At 39.2% G+C, this 16,284-nt stretch overlaps 1 protein-coding gene across 2 annotated transcripts in view; it reads left to right on the forward strand.

Moving 5' to 3' along the window:
- Nucleotides 1-16,284, forward strand: part of itga7 (integrin, alpha 7) — a 35,518-nt gene that overhangs the window by 3,643 nt on the left and 15,591 nt on the right. For both annotated transcript variants that reach the window (XM_053315253.1, XM_053315254.1), the window contains exons 2-5: nt 11,617-11,744; nt 12,061-12,140; nt 12,312-12,567; nt 13,654-13,785. In XM_053315253.1, the coding sequence (XP_053171228.1) occupies nt 11,617-11,744; nt 12,061-12,140; nt 12,312-12,567; nt 13,654-13,785 (596 nt within the window). The remainder of the gene's footprint in view (nt 1-11,616; nt 11,745-12,060; nt 12,141-12,311; nt 12,568-13,653; nt 13,786-16,284) is intronic.

Below are 16,284 nucleotides of genomic sequence, written 5' to 3' on the forward strand. Positions count from 1 at the left end.
GTAACATACACCTGAGTCTAAAGATAATAACCCAACATTATGAAATGATACAGCTTTTTAGAATAATTAAAGGCTGTAATAGTAAATGCACTACTAATATACATGTTGCATAATGGGGATGTAATGCCTTTGTCCTTACATTGTCACCTCTCCTTTAAAGTCAAACATGACTGAGCGTCTACAGGCACGCTAGCATCTCTGTGAGTTCACACTTACAGATAGCTGTGCATAATCTCTATGTCAGTACCTACAGCAGCACACAATGGCAGTGCAAACATGCAGCAGGTGTAATGTTTACTATGTTCACTATCTTACTTTAGTGTGTTAGCATGCAGACATGAATTAGCACATAAATTAGGCTATAGATGAAGCTGATAAAAACGTGAATGTCTGTACTTCATATCAGTCTGAACAAAACTGGTGGACCTACCAACAGGCTAATAAAGTCACTATGCTGCATTGCTAATAATCTAAATGCACCATTCAGAGTAAGATGATTTTACATACTGCAAGCTTTAATGTCATACACCAATATAGTTAGAACAGACTCATGACAGCATTTTACAGCATTAAGCTTTCTGCAGAGGCATGTAAATCACACTGCGGCCAACATACTCGTGCATACTGGAAAGCATCCAGGTTTGCAGTTTCATGTCTTTTCTTCATATTGATCTCTGCCTCATGATTTAATGTTGGGATCTTTTCTGTTTTAGGGTGTTTTGACAAAGGTGGGGGAAGGCGTTCTGCTTAGCTGCTCTGATGTAGTTCATAAATCATCTGTTATTGTGTCTTCCTGAAGGGTCTCTATATGTCCTTGAACGATGTCTATTGTGCTTTATCTATACTGACCCAAATGCTAATCATCCTTTTGTGTTGTGTTTCAATTCATATATGTAATTTCTGTTTTCTGAGTTTTTTCAAATCCTGCCAATCTGTCTTTGGGTGCAGCAGCCACATATTGACACATTGTTAGACTGTGACCTATGAGGCTGTTACGCTGCTAAAGGCATATAGAGAAAGTAGAAAGTGTCAGGTTGCATTCATGTTTACCATAAACCTGCGTTGATGCCATTCTGAGGAGACATACAGTGTCACGGGCAGTGGGGCCACAGGTAGATAATCCCAGACATCTAGTCTGGTGTTTGGTTTCACTGGGTGAGTAAGAATCTAAAACAGATTTCTGAAGTTGAATAAATCCTCTCATTGAACTGAAGCCTGGATTAACACAGCTAAAAAAACAGGAGTGGAGCTTGGAAGTGATTTTTAGATAAGCTCCAAGAGGAAAAGAAAGAAGAGTCAAATAAAAAAGAAAAGAAGCTCTGTTCAGTCATTATAAGGTGGTAACAGTTAAGTATATAAAAGAAGTGGTTTGACATTTTGAGAAAATGCTTATTTGCTTTCCTGCTGAGAGTTAGATGAGAAGATTGATACTACTCTACCTATGAGAGTTAGATTGATCTTTGCAGCTGACTCACAGACTGTTGAAATCTTGAACTACTATTTCAGATCTGTTATATTGTTGATAATCATTTTATACATTTGGTATTTGTACTTTCCAATACCATTTCTTTTGTATAACAAACATAAATGTGTGTAAATGGGGCACAGCATAACTCCCTCACAAATTCAAAGTGCAATGTAAAATTTTGGGGGACTAATTTGCATTAAAATAGCCAAATAAAAGCTGCCTTTTCAGCCCTAGCTTTAGACATGAGAATGAACCTTCCCCCCTTTTCCCTCCCTAATTCAATTCATGATTTTTGTCTTGCACCCTCTCGCTGTCACTCCCTTTTAGTTTGGCCAACAGTAACTCTTGTTGCTAAATCTCACAGAGGCTATTCAACGTGAAAGCCTCGTAAATATAGCAACTCACCTTATTGCAATCCTTTTTTTATATGGGAGATCAGAAAGAGTAAAGTGTATGTAGCATGGGCTTAAAAGTCTGGCACACACACACACATACGCACAAATACGATTAATGCTCTTTACTACCTCCCACTTACTCTCTGTCTATTTAACATTCTCCCATTCCTCCGCTGGCCTGCATGGACCGGGACAAAAGCTCAGTGGGAATCAGCGCTGCCTGGCCGAGAGCTTTCAGGAATATTACTCTGGAGACCACATGCTCAGAAAAGAGAGAGGGACAATCTGCAGAGTCAGGAGGAAACATACAACTTAGATCTGATGGAGGTGCAGAAAGAAATGCACGGTTTGGCAGTATAAGAGGAGCAGAAGCTGATTCTGCAGCTGCATTTCAGAGATAGTTAGCAGATAAAGTCACCTGAGAAAATCTGAGCTTTCTGGTGTTTTGTTGCATTATCAGAACACATAATCATTGTCTTTAGTGTTAATGAAGCATACCTTTTCACTGATATTTGATGTAAAAAAAAAGCCCAGCTGTTAAAGTATTAGCTTGAGTGGACTCGTGTGATTGCTTCTGAATATCGTATGATCTGTATGTGGGGGAGGGGTGAAGGGTCTGATGGGGACGGGAGCTGTAGGGATGAATAAATCATGGAGGCCTTCTCTTTGATTAAGTGTGTGCATGTGTGTGCGTGTGTGTGTGTGTGTGAGTGTGTGTGTGCATTTGGAGGCTGTTGGGTCGACTCTGATAAAGATGCAGTTTAATCAATCAGCTGATGGCAGCTCTTCGGGGAACTGATTCTGAACTGAGATCGCCATGAAAAGCAGACAGGAAAAGGAAATTGCAAAGGATGTGTAGGCTTTTTGTTTGGATTTATTGAGAGATTTTCTGATTGATTTTGCAGGAGTTTCAAGTCTTGGAAAAAATTGTTTAATTACTTGATCCTTTGGTTAATCCTTCGTATAGATGCCCTTTGCATTATCACTTATCTTTATTCATTTCCTCAAACAGTTGTGGGTTGAGAAAGTCCACGTATGAGCATGTGCCATATTGTTGGTATCTTGTGTCAGCTTTAAGTGAATTGCAGATTGAACCTGTGGACTACAATGATATGTTCAGCGTCTGTCACAGATATAAAATCTGTCACAAATCAAACTTTTATTTCAGGTCCGTATGATGATAAAACCTTTACATTTTACATATGTTTAGAATCATGAAGATGCAATTAGCAGTCTCTCACTACAAGCCTTATTATGTGATTAGGAGACTAATGAATGTCATTCTTTCTTTCCACTCTTTCATTTTCTGTTTCTTTTTTCTCATATTTTTTTGCACACAAACAAAGATCTTGGTGAGAATAGAGTACTCTTACAGCGCACATAACTGAAACTGCCCAGGTTTGATACCAGCCAGGGAAATTCCTTCTCTCTTCCCTTGTTTCAGCCACCTCAGTATCCACTACCCAATAAAGGCAAAAACAAAAAACAAACCCTGCAGGAACTTCTCCCACAGTCCAAAGACATACAGGTCAAGTGACCTGGAAACTCTTAATTGCTTGTAGGTGTGACTTACTGAATGTGTTTTAACTTGTGTTTTCCTGCTTTTCACCTGTTCCTGTCCCCAGGAAGATATGTAGATGGATACCTGATGCTCATGGCCTGAACTACCAATACTGCAATTATCACACTTAAAAACATGAAGCAGGAAAATAACAAAAGAAAAAAGGCAGCACTTAAAACCGAGGTGAAATTCAAGAACCAAAATAGATAAGTATCTAGGTAGACAAATCAATAAATAGATGAGTGGATAACGGGGGAGAAGACAGGCGGAGTTCAGAGGAACAGAGGCACAATGGTATTGGGACTGTGTCCTCTTTACACTTTGGACCTGAGGGCCAATCATTACTCCATCTATGCCTAGAAATAGACATTCACTTATTGATCAGTAGTGGGGCATCTGGTGAGCTTAGGGGTTGTTAAAGATGCATATGAAGTGAGGATGGGGCTACCATTGTTCTCTGTTACAGAGGAAAACAAAATGTCTGTATTGTCTTTCCACCTCAAATATACTTTCAGTGTGGTGTTTGAACAGTTTAAATATTTTTAGTTTTTTAAATGAATATAGAACTTTTCCTGTGGTGTAAAACAAATTGTTTAAGCAGGAAGTTGAGTCACATCAGTGGGCAGTGAACCACAATATCCCAAAGGGGTTTTTGCACAGACTGGCAGCTGTTTCTGCCTCTCTCTTTCTGCACTTTCCTGTGCATCACGCTGCCCTTTCCTCTTCTGCCCAGAGTGGGAGAATAGAAATATTAACTTGATGATTCACTGCTCAGTCACCTCATTCTCAGCTGTCGTTTTCTCATCAGCAAACTGAAAGGAGAAGCAAGAGTCAGGTGTGGACACGGGATTTCTGAAAGCGGCCCTTTAGCTCTGTTTTATGGCGTTGTTGGACAGACTGCAGTCAGTGTGTTGATCCCTAGTTTACACAGTTGCTGCACAGCCTCCTGTTGTCTGCATGTCTTCATATATGTGTGTGTGTGAATAAATATTCAGGTCCATTTCTACACTCATGTTTCTGTTAACCTCTGCATGCCTGCACGTGTTTTGCTTTGCATGTATGTGTGTTTGTGTTCCAGGTCAGAGGTCACAGTCTTGCCTCAGGATAACAACAGAAGGTCTAAAGAGCCCCTGGCCCCCATGCGGATCCTGTGGAGCCACTGTCTATAGAGCAACAGCCTCTCTGATGGACAGATTTTAAAGGATGGGAGCAATGAGATTAGGAGGGAGGGAAGCTACTGAAATGGTCATGAAACTAAATATTGGAAATGTTTTAGGGCGTATTTGATTAAGCATGTGATGAATGTTGTTAGGCATTGAATGCCCACGCCTGAAACATTCCAAGGAAGGGATGGGTTTGAAAAAAAAAAGCTTGAATTTGCTGCTAAAAAGTTTTTCTTTAAATGGTTATTTACACTTTAAACAAAAACAGTTACTGTCCCCTTCAGCATACTGGTTGGATGATGAGCCATCACATTAACATTGTTTACAAATTGATGTCAGCTTGTGTAGCTGAGTGTCTGAAATGACTCCCTCTCATACATCAACATTATTGCCCTCCTTTCTTACATTTTTCTTTCCATAAAAAAATAAAACAAGCCATTAATTTATCTCATATGTTGGTGTGTTCACATCTAGGCATGTTGCCATTGCCAGATGAACTCCCTGCATCTCTGTATCTCATTATTTCCCAGTAAGAAAGAACAGACAGCCTTGTTTTTATTCAGTAAAAAATTCAGTAAAAAACTGAATTTGAAAATGACAATAATTGGGAGAGCTTGTCATCCTTCAATGGAAAACATGAAAACTCCTCATACACATGCAGCTTGCATGTGTATGAGGACACTCTTGAGCTAAGATTTTAAGTTTTTTGAAGTGTTTTCTTGATGTTTTGAGAGAGAGCGCTGGTCTGAATTCAAGTTACATAATTTGATGTATTGTTGCCCAGTGTTTCTCTCACTGTTGTATTGGAGGCTGTATGCAGGGATGTGACTCCTGAGAGTGGGGGAGGAGTGAAGGCGGTTTGTACGTGTGTGTGGATGGGGTGTGGATGGGGGAGGGGTGGATGGGATAGTCAGGGTCACTGCACATGCTCCCCTCAATGAACACGTGGGTGTAATGAGGGTTTTGTGGCTGTCTGTGTTGGATGTGCGATGATCATCTAGAAACAGGGATCATTCTGGTATCACTGGAGGGTGGGGCTGTAAATCACTACCAAATAAGCAGAGGTACATTAATCTTAAAGGCATTGGAAATGCTTCATAATACATTGTTATAGTTTCGCTGACAGCAGCTGTTTATCATGGATTATATAAACCATATTCAATCATAATATAACAAGAAAACACTGATTTACATATTCCTCCCTATTTCTGTCCACATAATGATTACTTAATTGAACAATAACTGAGAACTTGATGAACTCTTTCATTGGCTGGCTGGTCTACTCTCTTATCAATTCAATATTCAATTGTGGTGAGTGACACAAGATGTCTATTTTTACCTCTGCATATTCTTATTTAACTATGTTCTGTGTTTTTGTTCACGCTAATAACCTTTCCAATAAGCCTTTCCATCAGTCTATCAGTGGAATGCAACTTTGGTACAGACAGCTATCTTTTTTTTAACATCTTTTGCATTTATTTGACAGTGACAGTTGAGAGATGACAGGAAACGAGGGGAAAGAGAGAGACAGGGAATGACATGCAAAAAAGTGTGCTGCAGGAATCAAACTGTGGATGTTGAGGTTATGTAGCGTGTGTATTAACCTGTATAGTACACCCAGACTGAGAGACACTCACAGTCTCCAGATAATAAATCCACATGATTTTGGTGATCCCTGACTTTACATCTAGTACCACCATCATGTCAAAATTTCTAGTAGAATATTTCAACGTACTATAAGTCATTTTAACTGACATTTCATTCAGATGTTCAGTTTTGGCTATGAGAAATATCTTAAAAACTATTAGGTGTATTGTCATGAAATCTGACAAACTGTAATAACTTTGCTGACTGCATCAGCAAGTCAGATTTTTAACCCTTTCACGCATAGTGGTCACTGCAGTGGACAGCTATTCAAAAGCTGTTTTCCTATGTATGAAAGGATTTTGATGGCATAGTTACACGTCAGCCACCACAGTGGACACTAGTGCGTCATCCCATACACTACCACTAAACCTGCAGTACGTAATGTTTTTGGTTATAGATCAGTTGATTTATGTTATTATAATGTAATAGTATATCATTTGGTGAAAGAAAAATGAAGTTCAAATATTTTTTTTCATGCCTAAAGGGAAATGAAAAAATTAGGAGAAAAATCCTGACTGAGGTTATCATAATTCATGCATGAAAGGGTTGTTGTTTATTACTTCAATTTATGACTGTTACAACCTGGGTCAAGGCTGGACAAAGAAGGAGAAACCATACGAGTTGTGTCTTTGTATAATAAAGAGAGATCAACTATCTAAAGAAATCACCTCTGGGTGTCATTCTGCTCCAATCTGCATTAAAATGAATATATAAATAAATAAAGTCATCAGTCAGTTTCCAAAATTAGGATGATTTGCTGGTTTTCAAACTTTACTTTAAATTTCAGGCTGGATACAGATTGTGTTGTGCTGTATGACGAAGCGAAAAAGGAAGAGGAAGCCATGCTGTTTATTTCAGTACAGTAGTACACTTTATTGCTGATAAGAAATATGTTCTCATGTTGGTATTCTTGCAATGGTTGTTGTTAGGCTTGCCTTATTTTTTAAGTAATGTTTTTTTCTTCATACAGGCCATTTATGATGGAAATAATGATATTTAGCATGATGTGTTGCATTGGGATGTGAGTTGCATTCAGATTTGAGCATCAGTGTAAGGGCTTGTATGGCATTTGTTGTGTTTTGGTTGGATCTAAAGTTTTTCTGTAGTATGTAAGCCTGTACTTTAGCTATACATTTTTGTAAATCTATGGCGTTCATGCCAGAGTAAATTTCACTTTTTTACATGTGAAGTCAGAGGAGGGGGGTACTTCAAGCGTAGTCACCCTGAGGCACCCGAGGTTGTTAATCCAGGCCTGCTACCAGTTTATACTGAGCAGCCAGTCCATGTTAGCTAAATCGCAGAGATGCCAGGGTGTCCTATGCAGAGAGGGTCGTCAATATCAGCAAAACTAATGACATTATGCTGCTTACAGGGCTGTAGATTCTTAGTTTTGTTCTAATCATTTAGTCAGATTTGGCAGGGTACCTGATGCAGGCAGGGCCCAGGTGCGTTATCTAATCTGTGCATACCACCTGGCAATGTAAATCACACAAAAACACACATACTTCAGCCATGCTGGTGCTGGCTCTGTGGAGTCTGGGTGCATGTGGGTTTTCCACTACAGTCCACCACAGTCACACTCAACACCCTGATATGTCCTCCAGACTCAGGATATGCACACACACGCACACACACACACACACACACACACACACACACACACACACACACACACACACACACACACACACACAAAATCCTCTCACTCCATGTCTAATGTGGGTTTACTGAAAGATGAGCTTGGATCATACTATCAGACTCAATCCTGAACAATTAACAATTAAGTGAGCTATGACATGGGTAAAGGGCAAATAAATGAGAGTATACTCAGCTGTGAATTTTCATCGGAGTCAAATCAGGACAAGTATGCCTGTTGGATCCAACAGCCACAAAACACAATCATTAAACTCCATATAAGAGACTTACTGACATGCTGCTCATGGCTGTGATGAGTTTTAAGGTCACCAAAAATCATATAAAACACTTCTCACACAAAGATGCTTTTCATGTTAGCGAGCTGAACATAGGAATGAATGATCTCAAATATTTTCCCAAATATGGGACTATGGAAGCGTAACACGTAAACTGTAACTGTTCAAGTAGTAATTCATGCTTAGTTAAATAAAATAAAAAACACAGCTTCAACTTCTCTCACATGAACTAAACTAGTGTCTTCACAGTCTGCACTTGATTTATTTTTTAAGTGCTCGTTAATGACAGGTAATTTTTAAGGTGGTAAAGCTCAGATGCACCTGCACATGAATTGCATTATTCTCTGAGAAAACATTGCATCCAGTATTTTAAATGAAGGAATGACAATTAACGATCTTAATTTAAATCTTACATGTTAGTAATTTTATGAGACTTTTTAGGGAAATATGACTTTGGTTTCATGTCTGGTTATGAAATACTGAGGAGTTGTACAGTTGACTAAATATAGACAGACAGGTCAGGAGCCATCCATTTCTCTTTTTTCAAATACTGTTGGCATAACAGCTTAATAGACCCCCCACCTGTATACCCTGACACCTGCCTGTATATCAGCACTAGTGGAGAGGAAAGAGAGGTATCGCCTTAACTTCTGAACATAAACCAGAGCTCCCAGGAATGTTGAGCTATAAGTGGGATCAGATCTTATCATGTTTTTCTTAGTGCTCTTCCTCTTAACCAAATCCCTTTTGTTTAACATGTGTTCGCATTAGCTTAACAGTGTTTGGTTTGGTTCTTCATGTGGACCACCAGTGATGTGATGCAGTCATTATTTCTCATGAGAAGGCTTACTTTGGGTGGCTGTTTGGGGTTCTCACTCATTAAGGTGAGGGGAATCACTCTCGAGGCATGCACGGCTGCACCTGAATAGAGGTATTTGACAGGAAAGACAAGGAGGGAGTAGAAAATAGAGAGCAGAGCTGTCTGGCAGTCTGGGTGGTACAAGAAGAAGCATGTGTGTGTACTGGGATGGCTAGCATGAAAGTGACGAAAAGCTTTTTCTTATAAAAATGTTGAGTCACAATGGACAGCTGTTGTTTTGGTATAAAATGAGTGAGATGTTGGGATTACAGCTGTCGAGTACATCATGTTTGGCTCCCCCTTCTTGAAGTAGTTTTTTCTCGTGGTTACGTAGCTTTGAATTGTTCTGATTTGTAGCATTATAATGTTGTAATGCTCATTACCTTACCTTTGAAACAGGTGGATAATGTTCCACTACATTATTTGTGATTTTAAGTCCCTCATGGTAAGAATAGTGTTGGGCTACCATGCCATGTGACCTGCAAAATACATCTGAACCATGCCAACAGCATTACTTTGCTTATGCTTACACACAACATTTGTGACCTCAGCACTTATGTATGTTACTCCTTTACCATACTTTATTTATTTATTTACATAGCATCAAGTTCCACCGTCAAAGATATTTTCCTGATCCCACAGATGTTGACAGTCAGCCAGGAATGATAAGATGCTCACCTGGAGCAATATCAATGTTTAAATTCAACATTTCTGACAGACTGTGGAAAACATTGCCCCGGCCTCCCATAGCCCCCAGAACAGGTGGACAATATGACATACTGGTGGTGCTGCTGTTAGATTAAAAATTACAGTTGTTTACCAAACAGGCTACATCTTCTGGGGACTATTTATATCAACTGAGTAGTTTATATACTAATCATCATAAGTGTCGACATGATTTCTGTCTGTGAGAGAGTGCTGAAGATACTTATTAGGAAAAAGACAGTACGCAAGTAATAAAGAGTAATTTAGTAGCAAAAGAAGTTTGTTGCTGTGCTCCCAGCATTGTTGTCATGATGAGTGTCTGTGAAACTCAGACATCCACTTCACTGTCTGGCTTTCTGTGCATGGTCCAATGCTATCGGCTTGCTACACTGTATTTATAGGCAAAATACTTCTAAGCCACAGAGATAGCTCTAATTTAAAGTGTGTACATAACAAGACAGATGTAGGGGGGCTGGTGCATGGTGGGAACTGTTCACATAGGCGTTGCAGCTTGGTGACAATTTCTCTTCCAATGCTGTTGTTAAATCATAATGTAAGACTAAGAAATTCTTCAGTAATCCAGAGAGAAGTGAAGAGAAGAACATATAGTTAAATAGTGAAATGGAAAAGGATGTCATTATAAATTGTGCAGTAATTATATATGTAGTATATGTAATAAAATGAGTGTGGTGAGATAGATAAAAATAGTTATTATTCAATGTGTAATTATTATACAGTCACATTGTAGCTGCTTTTGTTGTTTCATCCAGTTTAAGATTGTTGTTTAAGATTTCTCTCACTCTATATGTTTCTCCCTCTCCCTAACTCATCCTTTTTTCTTTCCATCTTTCACCCTGATCTTTTTTCTCCTAACTCTCATCTCTCCCTCTGTTACTCCAAGTCTCGCTTCCATGCATACGCCATGGCTGACAGTGTTAGGTGGAATGTGGCTCAACGTTCGGTTTTTAAATAGCATCCTCGCCTGATTCAGCCACTCCTAATAAGGCAGAGGGCAGTGACACTGGCCCCAAAATATCAGCAACCACCTCACTGAGAATAAAACCTTTTCCCTGCCTTGATAGTGAGGGATAGCTGGTGACAGCCACAGCATGTTGGTGAAGATACAGTACACAGTGCTGTTTTGAATCAATTTCAAGCCAAGATAACAGCATGTTAAGTAACTGCAGGTGGTCTCAGCAGGATTTGAATAGTGTCATGTGAGCTGCAGGTGTTCGTACAGTACTGGTGACACAGGTCAGCTAACAGTCATGTGTGAAATAACATGAAAACAGATGATGAACAATGAGCCTGTCAGCAGTGACAGTCAGACGATTGCATTATGGAAACTTCTTTTGTTGTGTTTAACCACTCCAACTAGTGTTACATTATTTTACCTTATATTGCTTTTTATTAATGCAAACTCTGTCCATACTGAAGTTAGATCGCTTTTGTAAAACTTCTGTATGGACCTCTGAGACATACTTTATATCCCTGCAACATACACCATCAATCTTTGACACCAGGTATCAATTGGACTCACAGGTCAGTCTCTAAACATTGTGCTCGTTTTGTTGTTAAAACTGGGTGGAAACAAAAAAAACAACCTGCATTGCAGAACCAATCTAAAGTCTGGTCATTCATATTGAGGCAAGGACATGCAATTTACTACTGAGAATGGGGGGTCAGCATCATTTCCAGTAAGGTGTGTCCTTGCCAAAACATAAAGGGCGTAGTTTTTTTTTTGTTTGTTTTTTTTTGCAGTCATTCTTGCTGCCATTCAAGCAACTACTGTAAATTTAGAAATCCCCAGTCTCCAGTAGATGGAGATCTCTGATTGCCTGGTATTGACTAGGTATTAACAATTAAATATCACTCATGTTCTTTCAGGATCCTGGTGGGGGCACCACAAGCAGCAGGGCAGGGCTTGTTGCAGGGCAGTCGGCCAGGAGCCCTGTTCAGGTGTCCAATCACACCAGAAGAGTACGACTGTAAGAGAGTGGATATCGATGGAGATGGTGAGATTAACAAACTAATCTTTGACTATTTTGTGGCAGTAGTTCTTTACATCATAATAAACCTTTCCCAGTGTATTAGGGTGGTGTACAAGATTATGTGAATGTTAGAATTATTCTTTAACATCTCAAAATTGTTTTTCTTGCTTTGTTATTTATATTGCATTATGAAAAGTAAAACATAATTATATTGAACTGGAATAGGATCCCTTTCTGTTGCATTGCAAAGTGTTGTTTGCTTATACTGTGAACCAGATCCTAATTGGTTTACAATACGGAAACCTTTATGCTTCCCACTTCCTTCTGTGTTTTCCCTTAGTGAGTCTGGACAGAGAGAGCAAAGACAACCAGTGGCTGGGAGTGACTGTAAAGAGCCAGGGGATTGGAGGGAAGGTGGTGGTAAGTAAAGAGCACATCATGTAAATGCATCAGTGTAAAGAGTTTGGTGTTATTTTTCTGCTGTTGATCCAATGATTTGTGTAGACAGAAGACATATTTTAAGCTTTATAGACATTTATGAATTTCTTATTACAACAAACACAGTGAATGTTATTCCCTGTCCCTCAACAGACCTGTGCTCACCTGTATGAGCTCAGACAACGTGTAAGCCAAACCTCTGAGACCCGCGACCCCATCGGGCGCTGCTACGTCCTGAGTGAGGACCTGACAGAGCGAGATGACCTGGATGGAGGGGAGTGGAAGTTCTGCGAGGGTCGGCCACAGGGACATGAGCAGTTTGGCTTCTGTCAGCAGGGCCTGTCTGTCAGTTTCACCCCAGACAACAACTTCATTCTGTTCGGGGCTCCGGGAACATACAACTGGAAAGGTATGGTGTCTGTTTGGCCTGTGGAGGTGCTGGATCAAGAACCAACGCTGTGAAAAACAGATTTACAGACATTTATCTTTGTATGATGACATTTTTATTTGCAGAGAAAAGACAAAAGGGAAAACAAAATATACAATATTTTATCAAGGAAAATGATATCCACATCATTGTATCCCCTTCCTCATAAATTAACCTTAAACATTTTTACCAGTTTATTTGTGGTTTATTGCTGATGTCTGACTGTGGACAATATGACTTATTAGAAACAATTTTTCATCTAACTCTAATGTGATGTAAAAAAAAAAAAAAAAAAGGTCCACATTGACTGTCTTTATTCTAATTAAATCAGTAGTACTTACAGTGTTATGGTAATTGATTCATGCAGAGCAATGGCATGCACTTAACCCTTACATACTGTTCATGGTCAAATTTCACCAATTTTTACATTTGAGAGCTGTAAAAAAAACCCTGTACACATTTATTTTAGCTGGACTTTTCCTAATGTGACTCACAGTTTACAAAAATAATGCATGGTTTTAAATGTTTTGAGCAGCTGTCACATTTTTGTATAAACATGTTTTTAATTTTTTTAAAAAACGAATCAAAAATCTGCATCCAAACATGGTGTATTCATCATATTCTATAAAATATTCACCTGGACCATAAAATAGTGATTGCGAATTCCTTTTTTCCATAAGATTAATCAAACATTTATTAATGACTGGGAATTTATGATTATAAATTGTTGTAGAGACTAACTATGAGTCAGAATATGAACAGTATGTAAGGGTTAATCAAAGAAAGGTCTGGTGGATCAATACTATCCTTTATAATTATAAAATTCACATTAAATAACATTAAAATATCATTCTCCATTTTGTCATCCAGGAGACTTTTCAGATTTCCCTCACAAGCCTGCTACTTTAAGTGTACAGAAAATGTAATTAGATAAACAGATACTGTGTGATTATACGTGTGTGTGTTTGTGTGTGTGTGTGCGTGTATGAGGCACAGTACGTCTACTGTGAGAGGGTGTAAATGTTTTATTGTTACTTTGCTGTGTGGCCTCACATTTTTCCTTTCCAGGTGAGATGCGTGTCCAGCTCCTAAACCAGACTCTGCTTGACCTCGGTTTCTATGACGATGGGCCCTACGAGGTGGCAGATCAGAAACAGCTAAATGCCCAGCTCATCCCTGTGCCCTACCACAGTTACCTGGGTAGGATTTGCCCTCCCTGCTCACTGCTGCTTGTGCACAGGAGAGAAAGAGAGGGCCCGGAGGAGAGCGACACCAGGGCTCAGACTGGACCCTGACATATCCACTGGCAGTAGCAACAGCCAAACTGTATGAGGCAGGGACACAAGCCATTCCTGTCACTGGGATTATTTCTGGCTGATCCTATCTGTGTGTGACTCTCAAAAAATCCTGAATATAGCTCCACAATTTCCCGTGTGAATGTGTGTGGACATTGTCAAAAATGTCCACAGCTTTTTCCGGCCTGAGCTGAATTCATATGATGTCAGTATTTCCTAAAGTTTGGCTCTCACCCTATCGCGGACGAACAAGAGGGATGACGTTATCCTCATTCCATCCACCGCCCTCTTCTAAAGATGAAAACATGTCAAAAATTTAAGTGGGTGGTGGTGAGGTAACTTTAGGGTACAGTCTGAGCCTGAAACGTCGTCTCTCCACCAGGTACCCAGAGGTTTTGCGGGAAAAACCTCTGCGGCACCACAAAGACAAAACACCAATCAATCACAGCTTGTCTCACCTGCACCTCCCTCTCCCTCTTTCTTCTCTCTTTTCACTCTTTACCCCCTTCACCATTTCACCACCCAATCACTCCCCTTCCACACTTCTGTCTCTCTTTCTACCTTTCCTTGTTCTATCTTGGGCCATAGGGCTCTTGTTCATGGCTAGCCCCGTTGAAGATGCACTGCTGTACAAAACTCTGGAGCCCTCCAACCGGCCTACACCGTTTGAGGATGTAGCTCATAATAGCTACTTAGGTTTGTAGGCGTGAGGTGTTATTGTTGTTTGGATCGGACTGGGCTTGTAGTGGAAATTGTCCCGCCTTCTTCTTCGTCTTCGTTTTAATCCTTTTTTGCTAATTCCGCCTCGTCTCTACGTATATAGATTTGAAGTGTGTTATCTATGTACTACATGGGAATTTATCACCTTTACTGTTATAAGGAGACAGACATCCAAAACTGTTAATTTATTGTAAAAGTTGGCAATGCTTTGTTTTACAGGTCCCTTCAGTTTATAATAATTTCTTGGGAATTTGCAGGTAACAAATTCTACCATCATCAATTTTCAGGAAATTAATAAAAAATCAAATTAGCTGTAAAATAAATTGTAATGTATAAGTTTGACCTCAGCTAATTAATTTTATTCAATTTTGTCTAATTTAATTGTATTCTTTTAATTTTATTATTTCATCCACTAACTAGCTTCTGATTTGACAGATGGTCGTCTCTTATAGCAGCAGAGTGTTTGTCTGTTCTGTCTGTCGATTTCTGTCGTCTGTAGTCTGCATGTGTCTGTCCAAATGACGCTTTCCAGGGTATCTTGGTGGTAGTTTTCTCGCTGATTGTCATAGTTTTACTAAACTGTTTTACTGGTTGAGCTGTTTAACTGACTTAATTAACCATGAATGGTGTGTTGGGAAGATTTCCAGTTGAATGTGGAAAACAGTAGTTTAGTTTCTTCTTTTAAAGAAAGTATTTTTGTCATTAATCTTGAGATATTTTCTGTAGTTCTGTGTAGCGTTCATGTGCAACGACCCCTCGTCTACTTAACAGGAACTATTTATTGTTATTGTATTGTCGGGTTCCGGTTATTACTTTTCACTATGTGTGTGGATCTCCTATAAATCTCTCTACTCACATACCTCCAAGCCTGCTTACCCTCTTACTCACTCCATATTGAGCCGTTGCCTTGACAACACTAATTCCCACATGACCTTTTAGCCTTCATTTATAACTCACATGCTTCCATTGATCCTAACCAGATGATACGCCACACCTATGCATGCTTAACCAAAATAACAGAGACAATGATGTAGCTATTTATGGTTATTATTTTCATTATTAGAATATTATCTTTAAATATTTCATGGATCGCACGATTCGAGCTGTTTACTATATTATGACACACAAATCCATAGAAAGACATTCTGGAGCATGTGCCTCACTGAATAAGGGCATACATCCCTTTTTACCTCCATCAAGGACAAATTCAATCCTGTCCATAGAATCTCCTTGTTACAGGGTGTTAGGCTAAATGCAGTGTGATGGAGGTGTAATGCACCATTTGAGGCCACCTCAACCATGTTGTGGTAAAATGCCCTGCAATTTGTTATATGATTGATATATTGAGAATGAAATATGAAATTAAATAAATAATAAGTCTTGATATCAGCACTTGCTGAGAATATCTATAAAAGGTCAACAAAACAGATACTTGCTGAATATTCTTTTAATCTTGTGAACAAAGATAGCCTGGGACAAAATTCTGACAGTGAGAGTCAGAAAGTTTAAGATATCACAATGTGACTGCTGCTATGACCTAAGTCTACTAGCCAACCAATAGGAATGCAGCATGAAATAATCATGGGGAATCATCAAAATGGGGAAAAAAATACCTATAGACTCCTATTACAGTTGATTTACTAAACTTATGAAAACAAAGTGAAACTAAACCATTTATTGAGAT

Source organism: Scomber japonicus, chromosome 3, assembly GCF_027409825.1.
Source record: "Scomber japonicus isolate fScoJap1 chromosome 3, fScoJap1.pri, whole genome shotgun sequence".
NCBI classification, from domain to species: domain Eukaryota; kingdom Metazoa; phylum Chordata; class Actinopteri; order Scombriformes; family Scombridae; genus Scomber; species Scomber japonicus.